General features: G+C 56.3%; 1 protein-coding gene across 4 annotated transcripts; it reads left to right on the plus strand.

Annotated features, from left to right (window-relative positions):
* The first annotated feature begins 4,653 nt into the window (after positions 1 to 4,653).
* On the plus strand, positions 4,654 to 16,267 carry NINJ1 (ninjurin 1). 4 transcript variants are annotated; one of them, XM_070459447.1, is made up of 5 exons: positions 4,797 to 5,224; positions 13,113 to 13,258; positions 13,342 to 13,567; positions 14,411 to 14,569; positions 15,678 to 16,267. In XM_070459447.1, exons 3-5 carry the CDS (start codon positions 13,375 to 13,377, stop codon positions 15,710 to 15,712), a joined length of 387 nt encoding a protein of 128 aa, XP_070315548.1. In that variant the 5' UTR covers positions 4,797 to 5,224; positions 13,113 to 13,258; positions 13,342 to 13,374; the 3' UTR covers positions 15,713 to 16,267. The 4 variants fall into 4 exon arrangements, with proteins under 4 accessions (XP_070315549.1, XP_070315548.1, XP_020765157.2 ...); XM_070459448.1 differs by lacking the exons at positions 4,797 to 5,224; positions 13,113 to 13,258 and adding an exon at positions 4,654 to 4,762; XM_020909498.2 differs by lacking the exon at positions 13,113 to 13,258.
* The last annotated feature ends 1,876 nt before the right edge of the window (positions 16,268 to 18,143 follow it).

The following is an 18,143-nucleotide window of genomic DNA, read 5'->3' on the forward strand; positions in this document are numbered from 1 at the left end:
CCTGCCTGGCTTAGCCTGGGGCACCTCATGCGTGCCACAGCACCTTTCCAAACTCCTCTCTCTCTGTACATGGAAATGCCCTCCCTGTCTCCTTGCCTCTCAGAGATGGAAAGGGGCCAGGGATTCAGCCATTTGTGAAGGTTCCCATTCACGTGATCTATCTGAATGCACATCTTCCCAGATCCCAGCTGACACAGCCATGCTCTCCCCACAGTAATTCAGGGACGCAGGCAATATTTGTCCTCCTCCAAGTGCTGTGTTGGGTGGAGCGGGGCCCGGGTCCTTCTAGACATGAGACCCCATCCTTCCTGATGAGGAGTGAAACTGCCCGGGCATCTGGTCTCTGTCTCACCCAGAGTGTGAAGCCACCGCCCTAAGAGCCACCCGACTTTAGGGCCTATTCTGGGTGATGTGGCTCTTGACTATCATTGGCCAGCAGGATTTCAGCACCTGCTCAAGGGGGGGGGGCAGCATGAGGAGGGGGGTGAGGTCGAGACTGTCATCATCCCCATTACTGGGAGCTTGTCTGGGCTTCACCTGGGCTGGGTCACTTTATCTTCAGAGCATCCCCATTTTACAGACAGGAAATGCACCTCCAGTGACACAGATCAGAATGGGCAGGTGAACTAAACATCACACGATGTGTGTGTCTGCACGTGTGTATTGCCTCCACATGAGCCCTTCTCCTATGTGTCTCTTTGCTGTAGAAAAGCAACAGGCCCTGTCCCTCCCCAGCCTACCTTCTCTCCTGGGACATTCCCCAGTGGTCACTTCCCCATGGACCCAAGCCTCACAATCAGAATCTGGGAACCAACCTCGGAAACCCATGCTGATCTCTCCAGCAGGAGAATCTGAAACCAGGTAGATGTGAGGACATCCAAGTATGGACTGCCCCTTTCGGTCTGTCCCGGAACAGTCTGGTAAACAGACAGCACAGGCAGATGAGGATGACAAAGCAGACTGGGGAAAGTCCCTCCCTGAGGACAAGCATATCTGGAGGATGAGACCCTGCCAAGGACTGACCATGCCCCCATCAGCTCTACTCAGGGAAGGTGAAGTGCCTGCCTGGGTCCCTGGTGGTCATACAGAGCAAGGTTACAAACCCAAGTCTGAATGCCCAATTATTTATTCAACCATGATCTCTCCTAGCTTCCTCCTTTTGGACAGAGGGAATAATGAACCTCAGCACAGAGCTGCCACGGGCCCCACATGAGAGATCCTGGGGACACCCACCGAAACTCTCTCATCCAGTAAACAGGCAAGGACAGAGCCCTCTCAAGCACGCTCCTCCCACCTCCCCCACCTGGCCCAGCCCTGCACCTGGGGCCTCCCCTGCACCCTCAGGGCCCTCTCTCCTGCTGCCCTCTCCCAAGCCTCTCCAGGAGCCAGGCTGCTGCCGCAGCAGAGATTTCTAGCTGCTCGTGTTTAGTTACACTTGGGTCATGTGAGAATAACAATAATTGCTACTTGTCACCATGCCTGGGTCTGACCAGAGCCCCAGGCACTGCTGTGTCCCTGCTCATGTTGGCCTTGTCAACCAGGACTGAGGCAATAGCCATCTCTGTGAACCTTCATTTTCTCAGCTATGAAGTAGTAGGACAACAGCAGTTCCTTCTTCACCAGAGGGCTGTGAGTGGCCAGAACTGAGGCCCTGCTAATATGCATTGGGCCCTTAGCAGCGCTGCAAGTGGGCAGGACCTGCCCACACCTGCACAAAACGGAGGCCTGTTGGTCTGAGCTGTGGCTGCAGGACTTTAGGGCTGTGGTCAGGACAAGTTCCCAGGCAGCCTAGCCCATACAGACCCTAGACCCCAGGGTCCCACCACGGCCAGAGCCCTGAGGAATCAAGCCCAAACAGCTCGCTGAACAGAGGAGGAAATCATACAGTCACATCGTACAGTCGGTAAATACCCAGCTGGGTTTAGCCAGGGCTGTGGGCACCCCACGGCCCCCAGCCTGTCCATCACCACAAATGATGCGGATGTGCCAGCATGTCAGGAGGAAGGCCTGAAGCAGGATTTAGAGGAAGTTTCCCTTTTCTGATAAATCTCCAAGGTGACTTGCATTTTCCATGCTTTCAGTTTCACTTTCAAAATTCCCTCTAGGGATTCCCCTAGTGGTCCAGTGGTTGGAGACCTGACTGCCAATGCAGGGGACAAGGATTCCATTGTCCCCTGGGAGGATTGCACATGCCCCGGGGGCAGCTAAGTCCACACACCACAACTAATGAGCTGTTGCAGGGAGAAGTCAATTCTGACTCCATGTTGAAATGGTTTCTTTGACTTGCTTTCCGTTGCTTTTATTATTATAATTACACATAATGGCCTGTCTCAGAGAATCCTACCCCTCTGCCTGACTATTAAACTAAAGTGCCTTTGTTCAGAACGCTGTCCTTGTGTAGATGGCAAGAAGGATGAAATTAACACATCACTCTGCCTGAAGCTTGCTGTTCCAGGAGATACTTGCAAGATTAAGTGGACTTTTTACTTTGTTTCCTCACCTCCCCCTATCTCTGGTTCATAAAAGAACCTGGCATCCAAACAAGATGGTTATTTTGAGGCGTTAGTCTGCCATCTTCTCTGTCTCCCAGCTTTCTGAATAAGAATAAAGTATTCCTTGCCTCAACAACACCTTGTCTCTTGGGTTCATTGGCCTAACATGCAGTGGGCAGAGTGAGCTTGGACTCAGTAACAAAGCTATTGCAATGAGAAACCTGTGCACGACAACTAGAGTAGCTCTCACTCGGCACAACTAGAGAAACCCTGCATGAAACAACTAAGACCCAGCATAGTCAAAATAATTAAATCAACCAATTTTTAAAAAGATAAGATTGTTTAAAAAAAAAAAAAAAGCTACTTCTAGCAGCAAGGGTCAGAGAAGGCAATGGCAACCCACTCCAGTACTCTTGCCTGGAAAATCCCATGGATGGAGGAGTCTGGTAGCCTGCAGTCCATGGAGTCGCCAAGAGTCGGACCCCGCTGAGAGACTTCACTTTCACTTTCATGCACTCGAGAAGGCAATGGCAACCCACTCCAGTGTTCTTGCCTGGAGAATCCCAGGGATGGCAGAGCCTGGTGGGCTGCCGTCTATGGGGTCACACAGAGTCGGACACGACTGAAGCGACTTAGCAGCAGCAGCAGCAGCAAGGGTAAGGCATTAGGCAGGGGGAGACAAGGAGGTCCTGGTGTGGAGGGCAATCACAGGTGAGGCAGGCACTAGGTTACAGTGCTCATGGATGCCCACCTGCTGGCTGGTGTTGACTGAAAAAATACTCACAGCCTAAAAGTTGAGAGTTATATTTATTCAGTGGAAATTTTTAGCACTTCTAGCCCAGGAGACAGCATCTCAAGTAACCCTGAGAGAACTGGTTCCAGGAGGTGAGGGGAGGAGCCAAGTTTTGCAACAAAGGGCAGGTAGTCTGATCATCAAAAGATTACTGTTATCTAAAGAAAATGAGACATTCCAAGTTAAGGAAATCAGCATTTTTCTATTTATAGGAAGATGCAAGAGTCTGCGCTCACTGAAATCAATCCTTTCACATGCACCTGAGCTATCTGGGGCCAGTACCCTGTGTTTTCACATCTTGAACTTCCTTTCTTCAGGGCTCACCATAGGAAATGGCTGTAGTCTGCTGGCTGCTAGACAGCAGGTATTCTTTGCCTTCCTGAATTCCCTTAGGGCTCACTAGCTCACACTGGAGGGCTGCAATCACTGATGACTGTGGCATCCTTGTTTACTGACACAGCAGGAACTATTTCATTTCTCACTGGCTAGACCAGCCAAGAGAGCAACAAGTCCACTGCTTACAGATCCATGCAATCCCCCGAGTTCTGAGCATGGCCCTCCTAGGTCTCTTCCCAGCTATGCCTCAGTTTCCTCCCATGTCAAATGAGAGGGTAACCCATTTCGCAAGGCTATCCCATATCACCTCCCATAACCCTGTTCCAGGCCACAGCACCTAGAACAGGGCCTAGCATAAAGCAGGCACTCTGGTTACAGGATGAATGAACGAGCTCTAAGCCAATGTAACTATCTCCCAACCTTGGGCACTGCTGCTTACTCTCTCGGATCTCTGATTTAACAGGAGGGGAAAGGTCACGCCTACATGGCCTTGGTCAAATGACTTGTGCTAACAGAATTTAGCAGATATTATGAGAGAAGGCAGAAGGTGGGGCGGGAATGGGGGTGGAGGTGGGCAGTGCAACTGGGAGGAGTAAAAAGCTGTTGGTCCTGGGAGCCAGGTCAGGGTCAGGGCAGAACACAGAGACCCAGACCTTCGCCTACCAGGCCAGGGAGATAATGCTTGGCCTCTTTGCACCCGCCTGGCTTCTGGGAGAGGCCTGCGTCCCGGGAAACAGGACTGAAAGAGTCAAGGGCTGGAGGAACCAACATGCTTTTGCCACCCCTAGCGGATGGCACCGGCACAGACAAGGTGCCACCCCAAACAAGGGGCCCTGCCTGAAGACACAGAGGCTGCTCCATGAACGGTGGCAGGCACAAAGCCAGCCCAAGCTGCGGTGATCTGCTGTCTGCCCCCTCCTGAGTGCGTGGGAGGCCTTCACGTCCCCTTTTCCTAGATAAGGTCAAAGTTCAGAGGGTGTGAGACCCAGGCGACTGGCAGGTTTCGTGTGCGGGGCGAGCGTTATGTTGGCGAAAGCTGCACCGGGGCCCCCGGGATGAGCGTCATCCGGGAAAACACAAAACCACGCCCGCGGCAGCACCCGCTAGACTTCATGGCGGTTAGCGAAGCGGCCAGGGAAAGGTCGGTTCTTGCCCTCCTTTTATGGATTACAAGGGTCCACGACAGGAACACAGAAGGCGACATGCGTTACCACGAACACGAGAAGTCGGGGACCTAACAGAACGGAAACTCAGCGCGGGTTTCCCCTGCCATAGCGGTCCACGCAGGGCAAGTCCCGGGTGGCCTAAGCCCCGCCCCCCGGCCTCCGCCAGGGGGTTGGGGGCGGAGTCTGAGGGCGGGGGCGTGAGCCGGGACGGAGGAAGGCGGGCCGTGGGTGGAGTCTGAGGGCGACTTTGAGCGCCGAGCTGGAGGGGGCGGGCCGTGGGCGGACCCGCAGCGGAGTCTGTGTGCGCGGCTGGGGCGCGGGCCACGCTGAGACCGGGAGCAAAGCTGACCCAGTGCCTCACCATGGACTCGCGCCCCGAAGAGTACGAGCTCAACGGCGACCTGCGCCCGAGCTCGCCCGGGTCCCCAGACGCCTCGGTAAGCACCCCCTCTCTCCGTGCCGCTGTGCGACCTTGGCCGACGCCCGCTCTCTCTGAGCCCTGCGCCCGCGGCTCCCAGGCACCTACGGGCGCCAACCCGCTGCGCGTCGCGTCCGCAGTGAAGGTCGGGTGGTCGCCATGCCCCCTGCGTCCCGCCCCCTTGCCAGCGTGGTCGCGGGGAGCCCAGGGGCTCAAGCCACTCTGGAAGGTTGGGCTGGGGCGCGGGCGGTTGGCAGGCTGCCGTAGGTGGCCCGGGGCAGGTAGCGCCCACACGGAGCTGCGCAGCCGTGGGGCCTGGGCGCCACCTTCACTCCGCTTTCCGCGGGCCCCTGCTTTCCCGGCTTTCACACAGCGCTCCAGCTCTGCCTCTGTTCCGGTTCGCTGCGCGCCGGGAGTAGGCGCTGAACGGATCCCGGCCTCTGGGCTCTAGGCCAGCAGCGGGCAGACAGTTACGTCACTTACGGTGTCCACAGCGACCGCACAGTCTTGTGCATGCCCTGATGGGGAATTTGGGGCCGCTGTGGCCTCCTCCCCTCTCTCCACCCGCGGGTTCTTGCGCCTCAGTCCGTCCTGCTGGCCTTGGAGCGCTGTGAGCATGGGGACAGGACCTGGCAGTGGTCCCATTTAGATCCAGTACCCTCCCACCCTGGGGTCCCGTCCCACTGTTGGAGCAGAGCCAGAGTAGCGGTTGGTAACCGGCCTTGCCCAGGACCAACACTTCCCCAGGGCCTGTGTTTGTGGCGCAGCCCTGAGCACCACCCTTTGGTAACTTGTTGACATTGGCCATTCTTTCAGTTTCTGACCCCCTGCGGATGGGGGCAGGGACAGAGACCTCTCAGTCATGGACGCCAGACTAAGGCCGAGACTGACCCTGCTCAGGTGTGGGCGACCAGTCCTAGGCGATGCTGTAGTAACAGGCCATGTTCAGGGGGCGGAGGGCAACATGTGAGGCAAGCAAGGCCCTGGCCTGGGGAACAGGCCCTCAGCAGGCAGGGATCCCTGTGCTCAGGGGTCACTGCCATTGGCCTTGGGACCAGTTGCGGGGGCCTCAGCCCTGTTCCACTCAGTCTGAGAGCTGAGACCAGTCCTGACGGGGAAGCCATGGGCAGAGTGCTGAACACACAGGTGGGTGGGAAGACTTCCTGACCAGTGGGGACATTGGCACTCCGCCCTGGGGTGTGAGTATGTGCGGAAGGGCATCCCAGGCAGGGGGAACAGTGGGAGAAGGGCCCAGCAGCTGGTCCACCAAGTACATCGGGGCTGGTTATAGGAGGTCAGACCTTGCCAGCTGCGGAGGCCATGGAGACTCTGGACGCTCATGTGAGAGTGGACACATTCTTCCAGGTGGCTCCAGTCACAGGCAAGGAGGCTCTGGGAGAGAAAGTCAGGATTGACAGCTGCTCTGCTCATCCAGCCTGGGGTCCAGGCCCACCCAACACTGCTCTCTCTCCAGCCTCTGCCTTCCGCTTCCCACCCTCAGGACCTGCCTCACTGTGATCTTAGGCACATCACTCTGTGCCTCAGTTTCTTATTTGTGAAAGGGGATGAGAGCAGCACCTCCAACAGAGGGTTATGAAAGAAAGTAAAAGTGTTAGTCACTCCGTCGTGTCTGACTCTTTGTGACCCCTTGGACTGTAACCCGCCAGGCTCCTCTGTCCATGGGATTTTCCAGGCAAGAATCCTGGAGTGGGTGACCATTCCCTTCTCCAGGGGATCTTCCCGACCCAAGGACTGAACCTGCATCTCTTGTCCTGCAGGCAGATCCTTCACTGTCTGACCCACCAGGGAAGCCCTCAGAGGCTTGTGGTGAGGACTAAATGGGCTACTGTGTGTGAAGTGCTGGGGGAAACTGGACACATAGTATTAACATTCCTGCCTGCCAAACTAGATCCTCTTTCAAAGATGACATCCCGACAGGGTTTAGGAAGGGCAGCACCTTCTCCCAGGTGCAGTCCACTCTCCCCCCACCCCGCGATAGGCATGGCCCTCCCCCTGCACCTCACCTGGCTCTTCCACAGCCTCCCCTCCCAGTGGCCACTGCCTGAATCTGAGTCCCGAGGTCCTGCTTGAGGAGGGGTAGAAAGATTTGCTGGAAAGAGGAAAATCCCAGGATCTTCAGATATGTCCCCACTTGAGCAAGAGCCCCCAGACAGGATGTGTGGGCTGAGTCACCATGATGTCCTCAGCGTGCCCCTGGCTGCAGGAAGACTGACTGGGAGCCCAAGCCCAGAGCCCCCATCGGTCTCAAGATGCCCTGCCGCATGGCCCTGGGCAAGTACGGGCTCTCTCTGAACCTCAGCTTCCTCTTCTGTAGAGTGGGGAAGAATCACTCACCTCCCAGGGTGACTGGGCTCAGAGGAGAGTTGTATGTATAATCCAAGGGCAGATGAGCTGTCAGGCCAGGGCAGTGAGGGAGCTCCACAGATGTCCTCCTCCACATGCTGCCTACCCCTGTGGCCTCCATGCAAGGCCAGTCTTCTCAGGGCCCCTGCTTGAGTGAGTTGGTGTCTTTAGTCAATTAACTCACTTCTGGATGGCAGCAGAAGAAATAAGAAGCATTAGTTATATTGTGAAAATAAATGTGGCCATGCCCAGGGTTTATCTGAGGGGGCAGCTGCCTCGGACACTGCAGCAGACTCTGGGGCTATATCCAGCTGAGGACACAGCAAGGCGGTGGCAGGACAGGGTGCAGTGAGGCTCACAGGGCAACATTTGGGCTTGGAAACCAAGTCCTGGGAGGGAGGGTTGCTTGCATAGCCTCAGCTGCTGGGAGAGGTTTGCTCTTTTTCTCTTAAACTCTTTTTTTGGCCTTGCTGAGCTGGCATGTGGAATTTTAGTTCCCCAATCAGGGATTGAGCCTGTGCCCCCTGCCTTGAAATTGTGGAGTCTTAATCACGGGATCACCAGGGAAGTTCCAAGTTTGCTCTTTTTCTCATTTCTGCTCTCCTGGCAGATCCCGAGGCTGGTGGGGTCTTAGCCATGTTCCAAAAGGCAACCCTGACGTGGCCGCGCGGTCATTCCTTGTCAGTGGTGAGCCCACAGGAAGCAGAACTGCCCAACGCCACTCAGCTGCTGCGAGGACCTCCCACCCCAACCCTGGGAAACTTCCTGCCAGGAACTCAGACATGGAGCAAGAGACCTCCCGAGGCAGGCTGGACACAGATGGTGTGGGGACAGTGCAGGAGTGAGCTAGTGTGACCTGGGGTGGGTGCCTTCACGCTGAGCCCAAGCAGTGGACACAGTAGCAGCTTCTGCCCCACACTGATGGGTCAGACAGATCGTACTCGGCCCCAGCAGATCCTCTTGGTGGGTTCTCAGGTCCCAGCCCAGAAGTGAGGACTCCAGAGCCCCCACTTCTACTGTTGCCCATGGAGCCCAAGGGGAGTGGCCCTATGCAGGAGTGGCTGCAATGGCCAGCATCTGAGCTGCGCTTCACTCAGCTCCTGCAGTTTCTGGGGCTAGTCCTCACTCTTCCTTGTTATGGACTTTCACCATAGAATTAATTACAAATGGTTACAGTTCACTTGGGAGGCAGCCTTTCAAGGTGGTGAGGCTGGGTGGTGAGGAAGAGGAACATCAAGTCCTGCCCTGCGCCAGCTGTGTTCTAACCAGCCACTGGGCTTCTGAGTGTTTCGTTCATTCCCCGTCATATGCCTGCCTGCCCATCTTATAGCTGAGGAAATGGCACAGACCAGTCACTCTGCTGGTCTGTGGTGTGGCAGGATGTGGAGATGATAAAGGGAAGGCCCACATCCACATCCCACCTCTTCCCAGAGCAGCTGATGAGCCTCATAGATTTTGGGGGCCTTGGTCTCTCGTTCTTTAGATGTGAAATTGGGCTCTGGGAAGGAGGGCAGGAATTCCCATATGGGAATCTTGTTCCGTGCTTGTACCTGGGATTTGGAGTCAGTGGCAGAATTGGGGACAGGCAGGATTGGAAGAAGTCCATAACCCAAACCTTGAGGTCCTGCAGAGGTTCAGTTAGCCATGGCCCTGGCCTGCCCTCATCTCCCAAGGAAGCAGAGGGTGTACCAAGAGGCTGAGGATGGGCCAGACCTCGTGGGCCCAGCTGGAGGCCATGGGCAGCCTCTCCAAGCCCAGGGTGAACTGGAGGATGCACTGTGTTGAAGCTGGGTACTCTGAGTACTGCAGACCTGTTTTGAATCTCACTTCTGTTCCAACTTGCCTCCCTGTCCAAGCTGAGGTTGCCCAGTGCAGTGTGACCCTGGGCCAGGTGGCCTGGGTCCCTGCGAGCTGCCTGTGTACAAATGACTGGGGTGAGGCACTCTGTCCACAGAAAGTGGGCTTGAGGAGCCAGCCTTGTGGGCACCCCTGCCAAAACCAGCTCCTTCCCTGCAGGCTCCTTCCTGACTTTTAGAAAAAAGAAAAAAATTGGCAGCCCTGAGCTCACTCAGCTTCTGAGATGCCACTGGGGTTTTAGTGAATTCCTCTTGGCCCCAGGGACACATTAAACTGGGCATTTGTTCCCTGCACCGCCCAAGACATGGGCAGAGGTCTCAGTGGGAGGGTCCCAAGTGTGACTCCTGGCAGCTGGGTGGTGGGGAGATGAAGCCTCATACCTGTGCAAGATGGGCTCTGACTTTGCCCCAACTTGGGTGACCTCCTCAGGATAGTACCTTCCCTGGGATTCATCTGTACAGTGGTCACCTCTCGGGCCCAGATCTCTCCCTACAGCTCAAAGGCCCTCCCCAGAAGGCCTGGGGTACCAAGGTCAGGCATGAGGAAAGTGAATCAACCCTGAAATCCGCCCCCCGCCACCCAAGGCCCTACCACATAAAGCTCCCCGGGCCCCCTCCCCAGTGTGGACATGAGGCTGTGCCGTGTCCTGGGTGGCCCTTAGCTTCAAGGTGGACGAGCTGGGTTCAAATTCCGATCTGCCCCTCCCTCATGGTGGCCCTGAGTAAGCCCCCTTGAACTTTAGTCTTCCACTCTCTAGAATGGGAGAACAGTGCTCTTTCTTACTGTTAGTATACTTGGTGGGTGGTGGAACTTCCCAGACTGTGGCCGGGGGTGTACAGATGGGAAAACTGAGGCCCAGTGAAGGGAACTTGTTGTCGAGGCTACACTGCAAGCCTGCAGTCAGCTAGGGCTTGACCAGAGCCCCCTCCCCACCAACCATCTGGCCTGCAGCCTCTGGCCAGTGCTCCTTATCACTGCATGGGTTGAATAGGAAGCATATGGCTCTGTGGGTAGGAAATGTCCTGGCCAGGAAGGGCAAATTGGTTGAGGCCCTTGCTTGCTCCCAGGGGCCCTGAGACAGTGACCAGACCCCCCAGAACCTCCTGGCATGTTTGCTCCATGGCCCTGTTGCACACCTAGGGCGCACAACCACCACGGGGGCTGGGGACTTCTGAGCACTCAGCCTCACAGGTGACCCTGACCCCAGCCCCCTCTGCAGGGCCGGAGGAGACCGTGGTGTCAGTTCACAGAGCTTCTGAGTCCTGGGACCTGGGTTCAAATCCCAGTGCAGCCCTCACTTCCTATTGACTTTGGACACATTTCCTCCCCGTACAGCCTCAGTTTACCCCTGGGAAGTGATTGTGAAGACAGGGACTCCCTGGAGGAAAGCGCCGAGCTGAAGGTTGAATAGGATGACGGGCTGTGCCCTGGGCACCCAAGGTGCAGGGCAGTGGGGTGCTGCTGCTGCTGGCGCCATTGTGTATTTGAATGTGTGTGTGGTTGCATAGGCGTGAAATATTTATACAGCTCAAGAGAGTTCAAGTAAAAGAGGAATTCTCCCTCCTGCCCAGAAGCCTCCACAGTTAGCTGCGTGTGTTTGTTAATGCATACATGCATGTGTATTGTGTGCATGTGTGTACATGTATGTGTACGGGTATCTACACATGTGTTTGTGCATGTGTAGCAGGTATATGTGTTAGTGTGTACTTACATGCATATATATATTGTGCTTCTGTGTATGTGTGTATAGATGCATGTGTACGGCGTGTATATGCTCATGAATATGTGTATTTGTGTATGTATAGCTCCCCTGCCCCCAGAAGGTAGAAGCTCCTTGGAAGACCTGCACCTGGCTTTTTCTCTGGGATTGGGGATTGGGATGAGGCCCCAGGGTGGCCTCAAGGGAAGACGTTTTGGTGTTCCTGGTTTATGAAACTTATGGGCACATGGCCAGCTGGGCCACTTCGCAAGAGCAGAGCTGGGAGATAGCCTGGGTGCTTTTGAGGTGGGGCACAGACCCTGGGAAGGAGTGATGCGCCCTGGGTATTCTTGGCCAAGGCGGGCGGCCCACCCAGCTGTGAGTGCAAGTGTAGGCCTGGCATGGAGGCGAAGGAGAGACCCCGCTTGAAGAAAGAAAGAGGCTGCACATGGAATTTCCCAGAGAGCAGGGCCAGGGCACTGGGTTGGACAGAGAAGGTTTTCCCAGCGAGCTCTTGGGTCTAGAATTTTAAACCAGGGGGATTTGCTGCTTAAGAACAACTGACACTGAGGGAACATAGGACACGGGAGTCTCTGTTCCCATGCTCTCCCTCCTGAGCCTGTTATTCTAGATTAAATTTAAACTCTAAAAGATACAATGTAGTGATGACCTAGAGGGCTGGATGGGGAGATTGGGCGGAAGGTTCAAGAGGGAGGGGATGTATGTGTACATACAGCTGTTCACTTTGTTGGACAGCAGAAGCTAACACAGCATTGTAAAGCAGTTATACTCCAATTTAAAAAAGAAGATATAATGTAAACATAGTTTTATTTCTGTATTTCTGTAATTTCCATGATATGTATAGTTCTGTAATCTCCATGCTTTCTCTAACTACAAAAAGTAGAGGTTTGCCCTCCCCAGAACCCCCACCTCCCATCCCTGCATCTTTCATGAGTCTAGAAATAAGATCTCCTGAATGGCCCCAGGAGGCCTAGGCTCAGGGAGGCCTGTGGACAAGGGGCCAAGGCTGAGGGGTACAGGTTAGTTCTGGGAGGTTGGGGAAGGGCCTGGCCAGGGGCAGCTTGAAGAGGGCAGACAGGCTGGCTGCCAAGAGGAGGCCAGGCAGCTTAGAGTTGTCTTCAAGTGAAACAGCCGTCCCAGAGGCAAACTCCAGTCCCTTTGGGGAGCGGTCTGTGTGGCCTGGACTCCAGCTTCTGAGGCCAGCCTTCTCCCTAACTCCCCTCCCTGCTCCTGCCCCTGGAGAGAACCTAACCTGCAGAGAAAGTCAGCTCTGGGTGGGACCTTGAGGCCTGTCACTTGAGAGTGACAGGGGCCTGGCCCTGAGGACTGGGGATGTTCTCAGGCAGAAAGTGAGGGAGGAAGTATCCGAACTTGTGTTTGCATTTTATCAATACAAACATGAAGGCAGGATAAGCTCTAGAGAGCCACACGCCATGACCAGTAGGGCACTCTAAGGGTGACCTCACGTTTCTTATCACAAATACTAGTAATAACAGGTCAGGAGGAGACTCTGGAGGGGTCGATGTGTGGTGATGGTGTCATGGTGCATACTTAGCTGCAAACTCCTCAGGTTGTTCGTGTCACTCACATCTCACTCAGTAAAGTGGTTTAAATTTGTTTTTAATAAAAAAGTAAGGAAGAAGCTAAGTTTAGCTGTAGATTAGAATACTGAGGCATCTCTTGAGCACCTGCTGTGTGCCCGGACAGCTGGGAGATGGCCTGGGTGGATCAGCCATCCCAGGAAGGCTTATTTCACATGTGGGCGAGTGTGTGGAAATCTGAGATCCAGCTGCTGTCACGTCACTTCCTGCCCTGGCACCAGTCACCTCCTGAAGGGAAGGGCGGGCAGGGGCACGCAGGGGAGGCTGCCAAGCGGCCCCACCCATGGCAGGCAGATGGTTGGCAGCATTTTCCTGTCTAAAACCAGAGTGCGCTGAGGTTGTGTTTTCTTTCCTTTCTCTTCCAGGACTTGATTCCTAGGGTGGGTCTTGCAGGGCTGTACAGTCTTCTTCTCTGGGCCTATTGTTCTGTTAAGCAGCACATCCCTTTCGAGCCTCATCTGCTGACCTGATCTACCCCCACCTTCTTGCCAGTACCTAGGAAGGAGACCAGGTTCAAAGTAGGGGACACCAGGGTGGGCCCGGGCCTACAGCCCCCTGCTGCAGAGCCTGGCCTGACCACCTCGCTCCCTGCAGCCTAGCCGCTGGGGCAGGAACCGGCCCATCAACATGAACCATTATGCCAACAAGAAGAGCGCTGCCGAGAGCATGCTGGACATCGCACTGCTGATGGCCAACGCCTCCCAGCTGAAGGCTGTCATTGAGCAGGGCACTGGCTTCGCCTTCTTCATCCCCCTGGTGGTCCTCATCTCCATCTCCCTCGCGCTGCAGATTGGCGTGGGCGTGCTGCTCATCTTCCTCGGTGCGTGCCTGGGCAGGGGGCTGCAGCCATGGGAGGGCCCTGGGGTACCCCTCTCCTATGGTCAGCTGATTCTGCCTGTACACACTCTGGGATGGGTCACTTACCCGGCTGAACGTTTTGCAGGCCCTCACGAGCCGCACAGGAGCCCCAGCCCACCTCAGTAAGCTGGGTGGTCCAAAATGTATTAACAGCTCCCACTGTGGCCCCCAGAGGGCCCCTCATGTCCCTATCCTTCCACTCACCCAAGCTGAGGACACAGGAAAACATCATAACCATGTTGTGGACGTGTAATGGGCACCTACTATGTACCTGCTAGTCCTTAGGTGGTCCATAGGGATCGGGTGATGGTCCTGCCCCCCGGGTGAGGGTCAGGTGTAGAAGCAGCAAAAATTTGAGCTCCCCTTTGCCTCCGCCTGGCTGTGTGACCTCAGGCAGGTTACGTGACCTCTTGGGCCTCTGTTTCCTTGCCTAGAAAGTGAGCGTAAGGACAGCCTTGGGTACATGTGGGAACGGCTTGATTATCACACGCCAGTGCTCACAATGGTGCTTGCCTATGTGTGTGCAGTACGTTGTGCGTTAGAATCCAAGCCTGGGCCTCGGGCCTCCACACCTTCCACTTCATGATGAGGTGCCAGGCCCCTCTGAGTTTCTTTTCACAGAGCAAGCGGGGCTGCAGCAGAGATCTCTCTGCAGCACAGAGATACCAGACTGCCTGAGCCAGGCCCCATTTTTGGCAGTGTTTTAAAGCAGGCATGTCTCTCTCTGGGGGTTGGGGGGGCGGTGTAGAAGAGGGCCCCATGATATCTCACAGCCCTGGGCAGTGCCTGCTCCTCTCACAGTTAGGTATGACCTCAACAACCCTGCCAAGCATGCCAAGCTGGACTTCCTCAACAACCTGGCCACTGGTCTGGTCTTCATCATCGTCGTGGTCAACATCTTCATCACTGCCTTTGGTGTCCAGAAGCCCACCATGGACATGGCGCCCCAGCAGTAGGGGCTCAGGTGAGCTGGCAGGGCCATCTGCAGCAGGGTCTGTTCCACCCGCTCACCCCACTGGGCTGCTGACTCAGCGTGGGAAACTCAGGGTCTTTTGTGCAGACCTCCCGTGACTGCATCTGTCCTTGCCCAGACCTTGCAGGGTGGGTGCCCCTGGGCATGTGCACCCCTACACCATACTCAGCCCACTGTCCTTGCTCAGAGAGACCCAGTGCCTGCCCAAGGTGACCCCACATGGGAGCAGAAGCCACAAGGAAGTCAAGTGAGCCTTGTAACACACTCAACAAGCCCCTCCTATAGGGAGGTTGTGGGGGCTCAGATGCAGGCAACCGGGATTGTCATGAGGGCAGATACAGAAGGCTGGCAGGTCTGGCACATGTCCTGGCCAGGGTCGCACAACACAGGTCCACAGGGCTCTGGACCCAGCAGTCCTCAGGCCTGCCACAGAGGCGAGGCGGGTGCCACAGACAGACAGCTGTCCATCCACAGCAGAGTGGACAGGAGACTGTCTCTACACAGCAAACACCTGTGTGTCAGGGACATAGGAGGAAACCTTCCAGATTGACCAAGTGGACGATGAAGCAAGATGCTGGGAGCAGGGCCTTTGTGTGGCCCCATTGTGAGTATCTGGCTCCCACTTGCCCCGCCATCACTATTGGCCCCACCTGGCATCGATTCCCTGCCCAGCTGCTGGCCCCAGGTTGTTGCTCCGTCTGTCCCTCGTGGAATCCTCTAGATGCCAGTCTGCTCCCTCAGCTCATCGGATGACAGGGGGGCCATTTATTAATCACCTGCTGTGTGCCCCAAACACAGTCTTGAGTCTCCCCAAGCATCAGCCTAGTGAGAAGGCCCCAAGTTCCCCACAGCACATGTCCACCCACCAGCCCCTGCTCTCAGGGGTGTCCTGTCAGAGCATGCCGGGCCAGGCTTTTAGACCCTGACAGCGTCCCACAGTGGCTCTCCCAGGTCAGGATTGGGCTGACTCTGGAGTCAGAGTGGCCCTGACATTTATGGGCTGGTTAGCAGACACCACGCTGAGGCAGGGTCACCAGAACAGAGCTGGAGGCTCCTCTGGCCTTGGTGACTCCATGCCTCTCCTCTCTCTTCTCTGCAGGTGCCCCTGGATCGTGCCTGGCTGCAGCTGCCTAGACACAGGAGGTGCCTCGCCCTTGAGGCCCATCATCCTGTGCACGGGATTCCCCTAAACTGCCGGAGCCCAGGCTGGCCCGGCTGGACTGCATCCAAATAAGCCACACGTGCTCAGGCCACTCTGGCAACACAGGGCCTGCCCCGTCCTCAACTGCTCCTCCTCCTGGAGCATGGAGTGGCCAGGCCCAGAAGATGGAACGGGTGAGCCCTCAACAAGGGTCATCGTTGGCGTGGACATGCAGCAGGCCCAAGGATAGGGGTCAAGGGGCTGGCCCCATCTTGGGACATTTCCAGAGAGACGAGGCGATGCCTGCCCTCTGCCAGTGCAGCAGCGTCCTGGCCTTGTGCGCTGCCCACCCTGGGTGACCTGTGACCTCTGCACTTCCTGACCCAGGACTATAGACCATCAGTGACCCTGTGGGACCCCCACCGTGGCCACTGACCCAGACCTCACACCTTCCACCAGCAGTAACTGGGCAAGGCTTTAGCCCCTTCTTGGGGATCTGAGCCCCCACTTTTCTATGTATAACACCAATAAAGCTGATTCTTCTCCTCGTGTGGCTCCCAGCACCACCCTCCCCGCCACCCAGGCCTGGGTGCTGCACTGTGCCCCTCAGACCCCCAGCCTATACAACCCTCCTCTCTCCCTGCCTCCAAGCCTCTGGTTTATGAGAGGAGCAACCTTTGTTGGCATCTCCAGACATCACCCCCACATGCATTTCCTTGGGGCAGTCAGCTCAATGACCCCTGACCAGAGCCTCGTGAAGAGTTCTAGCACTCCCACATTTCCTGCAGTTTACATGCCCAACTAGCTCCATTCTATACCCACAGTACTGGATCAAGGAGAGTGGGGCTGATGCCAAGCCAGCCTCGACCCTGCAGAGACACCATTGAGGGCCAGGTGCTGTCTCTGGGGGCTCACGGAGCCACCTCTCACCTGGCTGGGACCCCCAGCTCCCTCCGTGCATCCTGTGACCACCCTGAGCCCTCACTCTCGCCCCCTTGTCCTCTCCTTTCTGACCCTTGCTGGCCCCATTCCCTCATCTCGAGTCAGCAATGCCCTCGCCTGGGCCTCTCCCCGGGGGATACCTGAGAACTCCCTCCAAGCAACTGGAGCCTGGGGAAGGGATGCAGCCCCCAGGAGCTCCCAAGGCCCCTCCCCCACATTTCTCTTGCCCTCCCCACTTTGAGCCTGGGACAGCTCCAACAGACTTTCAGATGACCCCAGAGTCTTCTGTGGGGCTGAAAGATGAGCACAGAGTGATTGATAAACGAGTGCTTATGGGTGAGATGATCTAATCTGAGCTTTGCTTTAAAATTAATAACTCAGGGAAAAGGGACAGGGAAGCAAGATTGGAAATGCTAGGGACTGCAGAGCTGGGGCCCCAGAGCCAGCTCTCTGCTCTGCTGAGTGTCCGAATGTCCCGTAAAGAAGGCTACTAAAGGTGATTCACACATGGGATGAGATCCCTGAAGAAGCAAGACCAGCAGGTGGGCAGTGGGTGGACACATGTTCCCAGAGGAGCCGGTGAGCCTGGGGCCAACTTGGTCAGAGGAGGGCAGATGCACAGCTGTCAGGGGGCTGGGCTCTGGGACCAAGTGGTAGAGGCCAACCTCTGCGGCTGGTGACCATGAGCACTCTGGCTGTCTCACTGCCAGGAAGCAGCAGGGGTCAGTCTCCTGGCTGTGAACCTGCCCCACTACCTGGCCCTCGTGGTGGATCAAGGGTGGTATCTGGGCCCATGCCCCCAGGTCCAGCCCCACTCAGGGCTCTGCACAAGTGAAGGCTACCCAGAACCATAGCCCTGGGGTAGCCTGAAGCAGTCTGTGGCCTGTGGTGTGGGCTGCCTGACAGCCACACCAGGGGGGTGCCAGCCTGTGTGGACCATGGACATGGCCAGCAGATGGCTGAGTTCCTCGTTTGGTTAGGACAGGAAATTTACCCAGAACCCAGAGGGTAAGCCCCAGATGGCTGGATGGGTCCTAGGTCACCAAATCAGGCTGGCCCCTACAGGCACTAGGGGCATTGGGAACAGCGCATGACAGAGGGTGGGTATGTGCATTCAGCCCCTGACAGCCTCTGCCCCAGCTGCTCCCCCACAGGTACCCCTGACAGCCCCTGATCTCCCCACCCACCAGCGCCCAGGCTCATGTCAGCAGACCCGCCCCCGACCCTCACTGCGGATGTACTCGTGTCTCAGGGCCTTGGCTTGTGCTGCAGGTCTCTAGCGTCAGGGCTGTGCCCTGAGTCTTCCCCACTGGCCCTCCTGACCACTGCTTCTGGTCACTGTCACAGTGGGCCATTTGGGTTTGCTTGGCCTTTGATGTCATTGGTTGCATCACTGCCCACAGTGTCCCTCTGGGGCCCTCATCTGAGCCCTGACTACCCCCACATCATCTGGCCCATGATCAGGGCTGTTGCCTGAGAAGG

This window comes from Odocoileus virginianus, chromosome 31 (assembly GCF_023699985.2).
Source record: "Odocoileus virginianus isolate 20LAN1187 ecotype Illinois chromosome 31, Ovbor_1.2, whole genome shotgun sequence".
NCBI lineage: Eukaryota > Metazoa > Chordata > Mammalia > Artiodactyla > Cervidae > Odocoileus > Odocoileus virginianus.

What these genes read in the sequence shown, in the direction of transcription:
- NINJ1 (XM_020909498.2), top strand. Translation starts at nt 5,150, where the DNA reads ATGGACTCGCGCCCCGAAGAGTACGAGCTCAACGGCGACCTGCGCCCG. An exon ending in CCGGGTCCCCAGACGCCTCG is followed by an intron (nt 5,225 to 13,341) that starts GTAAGCACCCCC and finishes CGCTCCCTGCAG; the next exon opens with CCTAGCCGCTGGGGCAGGAA. An exon ending in CCCCAGCAGTAGGGGCTCAG is followed by an intron (nt 14,570 to 15,677) that starts GTGAGCTGGCAG and finishes TCTTCTCTGCAG; the next exon opens with GTGCCCCTGGATCGTGCCTG.